This window comes from Pseudophryne corroboree, chromosome 8 (genome assembly GCF_028390025.1).
Source record: "Pseudophryne corroboree isolate aPseCor3 chromosome 8, aPseCor3.hap2, whole genome shotgun sequence".
In the NCBI taxonomy this organism is placed as follows: Eukaryota; Metazoa; Chordata; class Amphibia; order Anura; family Myobatrachidae; genus Pseudophryne; species Pseudophryne corroboree.
The window spans coordinates 343,307,086-343,320,126 of NC_086451.1; the positions used below are offsets into that span (position 1 = coordinate 343,307,086).

Here is a 13,041-nt window from a genome sequence, read left to right on the forward strand (position 1 = left end):
CTGTAATAAGTAGGGGTAAGGACGTTAACCACCTCGGAACATCCTCCCTTATACGTCACCTGCAGCGCATTCATAATAAGTCAGTGACAAGTTCAAAAACTTTGGGCGACAGCGGAAGCAGTCCACTGACCAGTAAATCCCTTCCTCTTGTAACCAAGCTCACGCAAACCACCCCACCAACTCCCTCAGTGTCAATTTCCTCCTTCCCCAGGAATGCCAATAGTCCTGCAGGCCATGTCACTGGCAATTCTGACGAGTCCTCTCCTGCCTGGGATTCCTCCGATGCATCCTTGCGTGTAACGCCTACTGCTGCTGGCGCTGCTGTTGTTGCTGCTGGGAGTCGATGGTCATCCCAGAGGGGAAGTCGTAAGCCCACTTTTACTACTTCCACCAAGCAATTGACTGTCCAACAGTCCTTTGCGAGGAAGATGAAATATCACAGCAGTCATCCTGTTGCAAAGCGGATAACTGAGGCCTTGACAACTATGTTGGTGTTAGACGTGCGTCCGGTATCAGCCGTTAGTTCACAGGGAACTAGATAATTTCTTGAGGTAGTGTGCCCCCGTTACCAAATACCATCTAGGTTCCACTTCTCTAGGCAGGCGATACCGAGAATGTACACGGACGTCAGAAAAAGACTCACCAGTGTCCTAAAAAATGCAGTTGTACCCAATGTCCACTTAACCACGGACATGTGGACAAGTGGAGCAGGGCAGGGTCAGGACTATATGACTGTGACAGCCCACTGGGTAGATGTATGGACTCCCGCCGCAAGAACAGCAGCGGCGGCACTAGTAGCAGCATCTCGCAAACGCCAACTCTTTCCTAGGTAGGCTACGCTTTGTATCACCGGTTTCCAGAATACGCACACAGCTGAAAACCTCTTACGGCAACTGAGGAAGATCATCGCGGAATGGCTTACCCCAATTGGACTCTCCTGTGGATTTGTGGCATCGGACAACGCCAGCAATATTGTGTGTGCATTAAATATGGGCAAATTCCAGCACGTCCCATGTTTTGCACATACCTTGAATTTGGTGGTGCAGAATTATTTAAAAAACGAGAGGGGCGTGCAAGAGATGCTGTCGGTGGCCAGAAGAATTGCGGGACACTTTCGGCGTACAGGCACCACGTACAGAAGACTGGAGCACCACCAAAAACGCCTGAACCTGCCCTGCCATCATCTGAAGCAAGGAGTGGTAACGAGGTGGAATTCAACCCTATATATGCTTCAGAGGTTGGAGGAGCAGCAAAAGGCCATTCAAGCCTATACAATTGAGCACGATATAGGAGGTGGAATGCACCTGTCTCAAGCGCAGTGGAGAATGATTTCAACGTTGTGCAAGGTTCTGCTGCCCTTTGAACTTGCCACACGTGAAGTCAGTTCAGACACTGCCAGCCTGAGTCAGGTCATTCCCCTCATCAGGCTTTTGCAGAAGAAGCTGGAGACATTGAAGGAGGAGCTAACACAGAGCGATTCCGCTAGGCATGTGGGACTTGTGGATGGAGCCCTTAATTCGCTTAACAAGGATTCACGGGTGGTCAATCTGTTGAAATCAGAGCACTACATTTTGGCCACCGTGCTCGATCCTAGATTTAAAACCTACCTTGGATCTCTCTTTCCGGCACACACAAGTCTGCTGGGGTTCAAAGACCTGCTGGTGAGAAAATTGTCAAGTCAAGCGGAACGCGACCTGTCAACATCTCCTCCTTCACATTCTCCCGCAACTGGGGGTGCGAGGAAAAGGCTCAGAATTCCGAGCCCACCCGCTGGCGGTGATGCAGGGCAGTCTGGAGCGATTGCTGATGCTGACATCTGGTCCGGACTGAAGGACCTGACAACGATTACGGACATGTCGTCTACTGGCACTGCATATGATTCTCTCCCCATTGAAAGAATGGTGGAGGATTATATGAGTGACCGCATCCAAGTAGGCACGTCAGACAGTCCGTACTTATACTGGCAGGAAAAAGAGGCAATTTGGAGGCCCTTGCACAAACTGGCTTTATTCTACCTAAGTTGCCCTCCCACAAGTGTGTACTCCGAAAGAGTGTTTAGTGCCGCCGCTCACCTTGTCAGCAATCGGCGTACGAGGTTACTTCCAGAAAATGTGGAGAAGATGATGTTCATTAAAATGAATTATAATCAATTCCTCCGTGGAGACATTGACCAGCAGCAATTGCCTCCACAAAGTACACAGGGAGCTGAGATGGTGGATTCCAGTGGGGACGAATTGATAATCTGTGAGGAGGGGGATGTACACGGTGATATATCGGAGGATGATGATGAGGTGGACATCTTGCCTCTGTAGAGCCAGTTTGTGCAAGGAGAGATTAATTGCTTCTTTTTTGGTGGGTCCAAACCAACCCGTCATTTCAGTCACAGTCGTGTGGCAGACCCTGTCACTGAAATGATGGGTTGGTTAAAGTGTGCATGTCCTGTTTATACAACATAAGGGTGGGTGGGAGGGCCCAAGGACAATTCCATCTTGCACCTCTTTTTTCTTTAATTTTTCTTTGCGTCATGTGCTGTTTGGGGAGTATTTTTTTGAAGGGCCATCCTGCGTGACACTGCAGTGCCACTCCTAGATGGGCCAGGTGTTTGTGTCGGCCACTAGGGTCGCTTATCTTACTCACACAGCTACCTCATTGCGCCTCTTTTTTTCTTTGCGTCATGTGCTGTTTGGGGAGTGTTTTTTGGAAGGGCCATCCTGCGTGACACTGCAGTGCCACTCCTAGATGGGCCAGGTGTTTGTGTCGGCCACTAGGGTCGCTTAGCTTACTCACACAGCTACCTCATTGCGCCTCTTTTTTTCTTTGCGTCATGTGCTGTTTGGGGAGTGTTTTTTGGAAGGGCCATCCTGCGTGACACTGCAGTGCCACTCCTAGATGGGCCAGGTGTTTGTGTCGGCCACTAGGGTCGCTTAGCTTACTCACACAGCTACCTCATTGCGCCTCTTTTTTTCTTTGCGTCATGTGCTGTTTGGGGAGTGTTTTTTGGTAGGGCCATCCTGCGTGACACTGCAGTGACACTCCTAGATGGGCCAGGTGTTTGTGTCGGCCACTAGGGTCGCTTAGCTTAGTCATCCAGCGACCTCGGTGCAAATTTTAGGACTAAAAATAATATTGTGAGGTGTGAGGTGTTCAGAATAGGCTGAAAATGAGTGGAAATTATGGTTTTTGAGGTTAATAATACTTTGGGATCAAAATGACCCCCAAATTCTATGATTTAAGCTGTTTTTTAGTGTTTTTTGAAAAAAACACCCGAATCCAAAACACACCCGAATCCGACAAAAAAAATTCGGCGAGGTTTTGCCAAAACGCGGTCGAACCCAAAACACGGCCGCGGAACCGAACCCAAAACCAAAACACAAAACCCGAAAAATTTCAAGTGCACATCTCTACCTCACACCCCCAGACATAAAATTACACCTCACACCCCCAGACATAAAATTACACCCAACACTCATAAAACTACACCTCACACCCCAAGACACAAAATTACACCTCACACCCCAGGACACTAAATTACACCTCACACCCCAAGATACTAAATTACACCTCACACCCCAAGACACTAAATTACACCCGACACCTATAAAATTACACCCGACACCCCAAGACATAAAATTACACCTCACTCCCCAAGACACAAAATTACACCTCACTCCCAAGACACAAAATTACACCTTGCACCCATAAAATGACATCTCACACCCCCAAACATAAAATTACACCTCACCCCCCTACACAAAATTACACCTCACCCCCCCTACACAAAATTACATCTCACCCCCCCTACACAAAATTACACCTTATCCCCCAAACACAAAATTACACCTCACCCATAAAATTACACCTCACACCTCTAGAGCACTGTACACGAGTCATACTACCTCACCTCTCCTACTGTAGAATGTGTGCACCCACCGCGGCCACACCTTCTCTTCCTGCAAGGTCCGCACTGATTACGTCTGTGGCGCTTGGCGCGCGGACCTCCTCTTCAGGTCAGCCGGTTGGGGGCGGGGCCGCTGACTAGAAAACGGCCGCTGCATTGCCCACAATGAAGCAAGTGACATAGAGGGGGGCGGGGCCGGTTCTGTGGCCGCAGCAAGGCATAAGCAGAGTATGTGGAGGGGGGCATGGCCGGCTCTCCTGATTGCGGCCGCTGCAGCAAGGCATAAGCAGATGACATGGGGGGGTGTGGCCGGCTCCCCTGATAGCGGCCATTGGCCGAAGCAGCTAGGTGACTGGTGACTAGGTGACGTGCCGTGCGGGGGGTGGGGGGGGCGTGGCCGCACACAGGCATAAGCTGTTGAGGGGAAGGGGGGGGCAGCATGAGATGGTGATTTGCGGGGCCGGCTCTCCTGACAGCGGCCGCCGACTGTATTACATTATGCAGGTATTGTGCCTGCCTGGTAACGCAGAGGGGGGCGGGGCCGCGTAGGACAGGCGGCCCCACGGCCCAATCGGCCCCCCGGGGAAACTCCCGGTGACTTCTATGGCCAATCCGGCCCTGCTCCCGGGACCTGTATTTGACAAGATCAGCACAGAGGACACGTGGACACTCGCTTAGGTTAGAGGAGAGGAGATTCCGCACAATGCGGTGAAAAGGTTTTATCACAGTAAGGACAATACGTGTTTGGAATTCCCTGCCTGGGAAAGTAGTAACGGCGGACTCAGTCAGCACCTTTAAGAATGGGTTATGGTCAGGGTTATGGAGCGTAGTCACGCACTATAGTTATTAAACACAATTGCTGACATTAAAACACAACGGCTGACATCAGCATCAGGCAAAATTAGTCCTAAAATAAAACTGCATAGGAGACCAAAAATAGGTTTAACTCGATGGACAAATTGGGGTAAATTTACTAAGATGGGAGTTCTATTCAAGATGGGATGTTGCCTATAGCAACCAATTAGATTCTATTTCTTATTTATCTAGCACCTTCTAGAAGATAATACCTGGAATCTGATTGGTTGCTACGGGCAACATCCCATCTTAAATAGAACTCCCATCTTAGTAAATTTACCCCATTGTCTTTTTTCAACCTTAGATACTATGTTACTATGTTACATCATGACGTCTCTCCCATAGTGCATAGTGCACACTGCGAGGGCCGTCCGGAAGACGGAGCTTAGGAGTGAACTCCTACCTCCAGCTGCAGATGTGGGAAAGGAGCCGGGCGCCCATTGGCAACATAATCTCAGCGGGCGTCCCGCATACTTCTGAGGCTGAGCTGACATCGGGTTAGGTGAGCTGGAGGAGGCGTACCTTGCTCTGTCTACAAATGGAACTGGTGGAACGCAGTTCCACCCCGTTCCGGGTCACTTTAACCCCTGGCTGGAATGCAGAGAGGGGGTATGGATTACCCAGGCTTGGGCCTCTGTAGAGTCCTGGGAGTGCAGGGGAGGTGTAACTGTCCCCCTCCAATGCCATGATCATGCTGCCCTGGGGACGTGTCTGTGTTTTGCAGTTGTTCACACCATAGGTACATGACGAGGGGGCCCCAATCACCAGCGTACGGGCCTGTCCACTATCTATGTAGCCTTGAAGTTATGGAAGCTACAATAAGGGCTCCATTTAAACAAAAAGTCATAACATTTTAGCATTCGCTAAAGCGGTTATGTCCTCTGTTCAGTAATTAACAAACAGTGGTGAGCTTAGTTTACCACTATATATACTGTATATATAGTATGTATTATAAAAAAATATAAATGTAGTCCCTATTTTGCAAACATATATAATTACATTTTAGTGTTCCACTCTACAAGAATACAAGAGTCTATTTGTCCTGCAGACACATTATAATGTGTATTTGACCAGAATTGTATTTTTAGAATGATAATAATAAGGTGACGGGTGTGTTACTGTCTGAGGTTACCTCTTGTAACACATCCCATGATGTGTAGTAATATTGGGATGCTAATATTCCTGTGTGCTGGGCCTGGGAGGTGTCGCTGTGATCTGCAGACACTTATTCCATATATTCCCCCGGAGCTCACACAGTCAGACACACAGGCTCCTGACTGCGCATGCGTGCAAGCAGCTGGGTCTCTGCAGGGCAGCGCTGTGAGCTGGGCCTGAGCTGTGCCGGGGCTGCTGGCCCGCCACTGCCTCACACACACCGAACGGGGCAGCAGGGGGTGGGCACGGAGAAGACGCATCGTCTTCCTTCGTACAGGCCATGTAGCTATGAGCGCAGAGCGGGGTGTCTGCCTGCCGTGGCCTGAAGCAGGGATGAGCCATTGAGGGCTGAGGAGCCCGGATCACATCTCCGGGGGCGCAGCACTAGCACCGACCATGGCTCAGGAGAAGATGGAGCTGGACGTGGAGGTCCCGGGGGATGGGAGCCTGAGGAGATCCAACAGCGCCCCCCATATAAACGTGCTGAGGTGAGAGGGGGGCCTGCTTGTGGTGCACTGTAGCTGGGGTGCAGAGTGGAAGGGGATCCCCAGTGCAGAACATGGGGTGCTGCGCTCATGTGTGGGGGCAGAGCCTGGTGTAACATACATCTGTATCTACTCTACTAGCCTCTGTAACTCCTGGCAGGTTCTGGGTGGACTAGAAGTGGGTGTATAGTGATAGCTCTGCACCGTGCACACACCCTCCCTGCACTCTGCCTGCTGTGTGCAATAATATCTCTGCTGACAGGTAGCCTGGATGGGGAAACTATGGCCCTCATTCCGAGTTGTTCGCTCGGTATTTTTCATCGCATCGCAATGAAAATCCGCTTAGTACGCATGCGCAATGTTCGCACTGCGACTGCGCCAAGTAACTTTGCTATGTAGAAAGTAATTTTACTCACGGCTTTTTCATCGCTCCGGCGATCGTAATGTGATTGACAGGAAATGGGTGTTACTGGGCGGAAACACGGCGTTTCAGGGGTGTGTGGCTGAAAACGCTACCGTTTCCGGAAAAAACGCAGGAGTGGCCGGAGAAACGGTGGGAGTGCCTGGGCGAACGCTGGGTGTGTTTGTGACGTCAACCAGGAACGACAAGCACTGAACTGATCGCACAGGCAGAGTAAGTCTGAAGCTACTCTGAAACTGCTAAGTAGTTAGTAATCGCAATATTGCGAATACATCGGTCGCAATTTTAAGAAGCTAAGATTCACTCCCAGTAGGCGGCGGCTTAGCGTGTGTAACTCTGCTAAATTCGCCTTGCGACCGATCAACTCGGAATGAGGGCCAATGTGTGCTCTTATATCATTTAATTGGGGTCCAGTCTCCGGCCACTATTGGTCGACATGGTTTCTAGGTTGACAGGGACTCTAGGTCGACATGAGTTTTCCCCCCAAAAAAATTCTTTAATTTTTTTAACTTTTTCATACTTTACAATCCACGTGGACTACAAATGGGAACGGTAACCTGCGCTCGGCACCTTGCCCGAAGCATGGCGAGCCATGCGAGGGGACACGATGTACTAATTGGGGTTCCCGGTCATTCTACGAAGAATTGATGCCCCAAAAAAATACTCATGTCGACCTACTTACTGTTGACCAATAGTGGTTAACCTAGACCCTGTCGACCTAAGTCTTGTCTATCTAACATACCACACCCCATTTAATTAATGCACGTGCCTTTACTATATCCATTATACAAAAGTGTTTCTCTCTCTCTCGTATATATGTGTGTGTGTGTGTATATGTATATATATATATGTATATATGTGTATGTGTGTGTGTGTGTGTGTATATATATATATATATATATATATATATATATATATATATATATATCTATCGCTCGCGCGCACACACACACACACACACACACACACACACACACACGTGTCTAATGGAAATAGAGGGACATGCATTATATGACAGATGCTAAATAAATATATAAATATATTTACTCTTCTGCAGTACGATGGGGCAGGTGCTGCACAGATTTAGGGGGTATATTCAATTGAAGTCGGATCCATTCCGAAATTAATTTGTCAGAATGGATCCGACCTGGGCTATTCAATGCATTCTCAATTCAACTTTAAAAAAAGTCAAATTGAGATGCTGCAGCTTTGACGGAGGAGAGCCGCGGGCAGACAGGGGTGACCAGTGCTACAGCAGCGGCTATATAGTGCTGCTTCTCTTCCCCCCCCCCCCACCCCGTCTCTTCCTCTCCCCGTCCCCGCATCACAGCCACAGCTCACAGCAGCGTCCACCCGGCTCCTGCCAGCCTGCCAGCGAGGTCTTGCTTGCTGGAGCCGGGTGGACGCTGTTGTGAGCGGTGGCTGTGATACATCCTCCGGCGCTGCTCTGCCCGCGGCTCTCTTCGTCTCTGCTCCCGCATCTCACTTCACCTTTTTTTAAAGTCGAATTGAGATGGTCGAAAAGGGGACCAAAACCGACTGTTTTCGACACAAGCACACGGATCGGCAGCTATTCTGCCGATCCACGTGCTTTTCGACAAGTCGAATTCCTCGACTTGTCGAATAATTTGGGGTTAGATTGAATAGGTCGGAACACCTTCCGACCTAAAAAAAGTCTAAAACTGCCGTCTTTTCGACAGACTGCAGCTTTCGACTTCAATTGAATATACCCCTTAGTGAAGTAAAAATATTTTATCATATTCCAGAAACTCAAAAAGGTATTGTTCTCCCAAATAAGGCACAGTGAATCGCCATGCTGTTTTGTTGTCCTATAGTTCACACATTGAAATTGCTTCTATTCTATTCATAAGGACCTTTCATTACAGCATGTCTGGGTGTGTGTCTACATGTGAGCTACAACCATGTCACTCTAGTGTAAATATAGGCTCTCTGTTGCGCCCTTGAACAATAAAATGCTTGCCGCAGAGTACTAAGATGTTGAATGAAGATATTAAAGTGTACTGTAATATAACTTATTATAACTATCTCTTTCTTAGTGACCATGCACAAGTGTTTCAACCATATGGCGTCCGAGCACGCAGGAACAGTACTACTGTAGTTCATCGCCAAAGTCTGGTAATATTACCTGTATAATGTACATACTGGGTATAACTCCTAGCAATAAGATGGTTGCATCGGTGGCAGAATGTGATTGGTTGTTGTGAGTTACCCAGCTTTGTTTAGTGCACCATCTTTCTTTCATATTCCTCTGGGTTTCATTTGATTATTATTATTTATTTTTTTAAGTTTATTGAAATAAAAAAGATTAAGAAGACACACAATATTAAACTCGCCATAAATACAGTTGCACAACCGTTCTAGAAGACGCCCATTATTTAGAGGTGATATTTTATTTCTCGGACGTCCTAGTGGATGCTGGGGACTCCGTCAGGACCATGGGGAATAGCGGCTCCGCAGGAGACAGGGCACAAAATTTAAAAGTTTGACCACTAGGTGGTGTGTACTGGCTCCTCCCCCTATGACCCTCCTCCAAGCCTCAGTTAGGTTTTTGTGCCCGTCCGAGCAGGGTGCAATCTAGGTGGCTCTCATAAAGAGCTGCTTAGAGTAAAAGTTTTGATAGTTTTATTATTTTCAGTGAGTCCTGCTGGCAACAGGCTCACTGCAACGAGGGACCTAGGGGAGAAGAAGTGAACTCACCTGCGTGCAGGATGGATTTGCTTCTTAGGCTACTGGACACTAGCTCCAGAGGGACGATCACAGGTACAGCCTGGATGGGTCACCGGAGCCGCGCCGCCGACCCCCTTGCAGATGCCGAAGTAAGAAGAGGTCCAGAAACCGGCGGCTGAAGGCTTTTCAGTCTTCATGAGGTAGCGCACAGCACTGCAGCTGTGCGCCATTGCGCTCAGGCACACTTCACACCGGCGGTCACTGAGGGTGCAGGGCGCTGGGGGGGGCGCCCTGGGCAGCAATGTTAATACCTTTCTGGCTAAAAAGAATACATCACATATAGTCCATGAGGCTATATGGATGTATTTCACCCCTGCCAGGTCTCAGAAAAACCGGGAGAAGAGCCCGCCGGAATAGGGGGCGGGGCCTATCTCCTCAGCACACAGCGCCATTTTCCTACACAGCTCCGCTGCTAGGAAGGCTCCCAGGCTCTCCCCGGCACTGCACTACAGAAACAGGGTAAAAAACAGAGAGGGGGGGCATTTTTTGGCGATATTATATATATTTAAGCAGCTATAAGGAAACAACACTTATATAAGGTTGTTCCTATATAATTATAGCGCTTTGGTGTGTGCTGGCAAACTCTCCCTCTGTCTCCCCAAAGGGCTAGTGGGGTCCTGTCTTCTATCAGAGCATTCCCTGTGTGTCTGCTGTGTCGGTACGTGTGTGTCGACATGTATGAGGACGATGTTGGTGTGGAGGCGGAGCAATTGCCGGTAATGGTGATGTCACCCCCTAGGGAGTCGACACCGGAATGGATGGCTTTGTTTATGGAATTACGTGATAATGTCAGCACGCTGCAAAAGTCGGTTGACGACATGAGACGACCGGCAAACCAGTTAGTACCTGTACAGGCGTCTCAAACACCGTCAGGGGCTGTAAAACGCCCTTTGCCTCAGTCGGTCGACACAGACCCAGACACGGACACCGAATCTAGTGTCGATGGTGAAGAAACGAACGTATTTTCCAGTAGGGCCACACGTTATATGATCACGGCAATGAAGGAGGCTTTGCATATCTCTGATACTGCAAGTACCACAAAAAGGGGTATTATGTGGGGTCTGAAAAAACTACCTGTAGTTTTTCCTGAATCGGAGGAATTGAATGACGTGTGTGATGAAGCGTGGGTTACCCCTGATAAAAAACTGCTAATTTCAAAGAAGTTATTGGCGTTATACCCTTTCCCGCCAGAGGTTAGGGCGCGCTGGGAAACACCCCCTAGGGTGGACAAGGCGCTCACACGTTTATCCAAACAAGTGGCGTTACCGTCTCCTGATACGGCCGCCCTCAAGGATCCAGCTGATAGGAGGCTGGAAAATACTCTAAAAAGTATATACACACATACTGGTGTTATACTGCGACCAGCAATCGCCTCAGCCTGGATGTGCAGTGCTGGGGTGGCTTGGTCGGATTCCCTGACTGAAAATATTGATACCCTGGATAGGGACAGTATTTTATTGACTATAGAGCAATTAAAGGATGCATTCCTTTATATGCGAGATGCACAGAGGGATATCTGCACTCTGGCATCAAGAGTAAGTGCGATGTCCATATCTGCCAGAAGAAGTCTATGGACACGACAGTGGTCAGGCGATGCGGATTGCAAACGGCATATGGAAGTATTGCCGTATAAAGGGGAGGAATTATTTGGGGTCGGTCTATCGGATTTGGTAGCCACGGCAACAGCCGGGAAGTCCACCTTTTTACCTCAAGTCCCCTCCCAGCAGAAAAAGACGCAGTCTTTTCAGCCGCAGTCCTTTCGTTCCTATAAGAACAAGCGAGCAAAAGGACATTCATATTTGCCCCGAGGCAAAGGAAAGGGTAAGAGACTGCAGCAAGCAGCCCCTTCCCAGGAGCAGAAGTCCTCCCCGGCTTCTGCAAAGGCCTCAGCATGACGCTGGGACCTTACAAGCGGACTCAGGGGCGGTGGGGGGTCGCCTCAAGAATTTCAGCGCACAGTGGGCTCACTCGCAGGTGGACCCCTGGATCCTGCAGGTAGTATCTCAGGGTTACAGGTTGGAATTCGAGAAGTCTCCCCCTCGCCGGTTCCTAAAATCTGCTTTGCCAACGTCTCCCTCAGACAGGGCGACAGTATTGGAAGCCATTCACAAGCTGTATTCTCAGCAGGTGATAATCAAGGTACCCCTTCTACAACAGGGAAAGGGGTATTACTCCACGCTATTTGTGGTACCGAAGCCGGACGGCTCGGTAAGACCTATTCTAAATCTGAAATCTCTGAACCTGTACATACAAAAATTCAAGTTCAAGATGGAGTCACTCAGAGCAGTGATAGCGAATCTGGAAGAAGGGGATTTTATGGTGTCCTTGGACATCAAGGATGCTTACCTTCATGTCCCAATTTGCCCTTCACACCAAGGGTACCTCAGGTTCGTGGTACAAAACTGTCATTATCAGTTTCAGACGCTGCCGTTTGGATTGTCCACGGCACCCAGGGTCTTTACCAAGGTAATGGCCGAAATGATGATCCTTCTTCGAAGAGAAGGCGTATTAATTATCCCTTACTTGGACGATCTCCTGATAAGGGCAAGATCCAGAGAACAGCTGGAGGTCGGAGTAGCACTAACTCAAGTAGTGCTCCAACAGCACGGGTGGATTCTGAATTTTCCAAAATCCCAACTGATCCCGACGACACGTCTGCTGTTCCTAGGGATGATTCTGGACACTGTTCAGAAAAAGGTATTTCTTCCGGAGGAGAAAGCCAGGGAGTTATCCGAACTCGTCAGGAACCTCCTAAAACCAGGGACAGTGTCTGTGCATCAATGCACAAGAGTCCTGGAAAAAAGGGTCTCTCTGCTATGGTGGTTGCAGAGTGCTCATCTGTTAGAGGGCCGCAGATTCGGCATACAGAACTGGGTCCTAGTGACCACGGATGCCAGCCTGAGAGGCTGGGGAGCGGTCACACAAGGAAGAAACTTCCAGGGCGTGTGGTCAAGCCTGGAAACGTCTCTTCACATAAATATACTGGAACTAAGAGCAATCTACAATACTCTAAGCCTGGCAAACCCTCTGCTTCAGGGTCAGCCGGTGTTGATCCAGTCGGACAACATCACGGCAGTCGCCCACGTAAACAGACAGGGCGGCACAAGAAGCAGGAGGGCAATGGCAGAGGCTGCAAGGATTCTTCGCTGGGCGGAAAATCATGTGATAGCACTGTCAGCAGTGTTCATCCCGGGAGTGGACAACTGGGAAGCAGACTTCCTCAGCAGACACGATCTTCACCCGGGAGAGTGGGGACTTCATCCAGAAGTCTTCCACATGATTGTAGTCCATTGGGAAAGACCAATGGTGGACATGATGGCGTCCCGCCTCAACAAAAAACTGGACAGGTATTGCGCCAGGTCAAGAGACCCTCAGGCAATAGCTATGGACGCTCTGGTAACACCATGGGTGTACCAGTCAGTGTATGTGTTTCCTCCTCTGCCTCTCATACCCAAGGTACTGAGAATTATACGGCAAAG

At 49.2% G+C, this 13,041-nt stretch overlaps 1 protein-coding gene across 2 annotated transcripts in view; it reads left to right on the plus strand.

Annotated features, from left to right (window-relative positions):
* The first annotated feature begins 6,002 nt into the window (after positions 1-6,002).
* PABIR2 (PABIR family member 2) overlaps positions 6,003-13,041 on the plus strand; it is a 48,662-nt gene continuing 41,623 nt past the window's right edge. The window contains exons 1-2 of one of the 2 annotated variants that reach the window (XM_063937469.1): positions 6,003-6,396; positions 8,872-8,950. In XM_063937469.1, coding sequence (XP_063793539.1) covers positions 6,305-6,396; positions 8,872-8,950 — 171 coding nt within the window. In that variant the 5' untranslated portion in view covers positions 6,003-6,304. The remainder of the gene's footprint in view (positions 6,397-8,871; positions 8,951-13,041) is intronic. The other variant, XM_063937468.1, reaches the window with a different exon arrangement.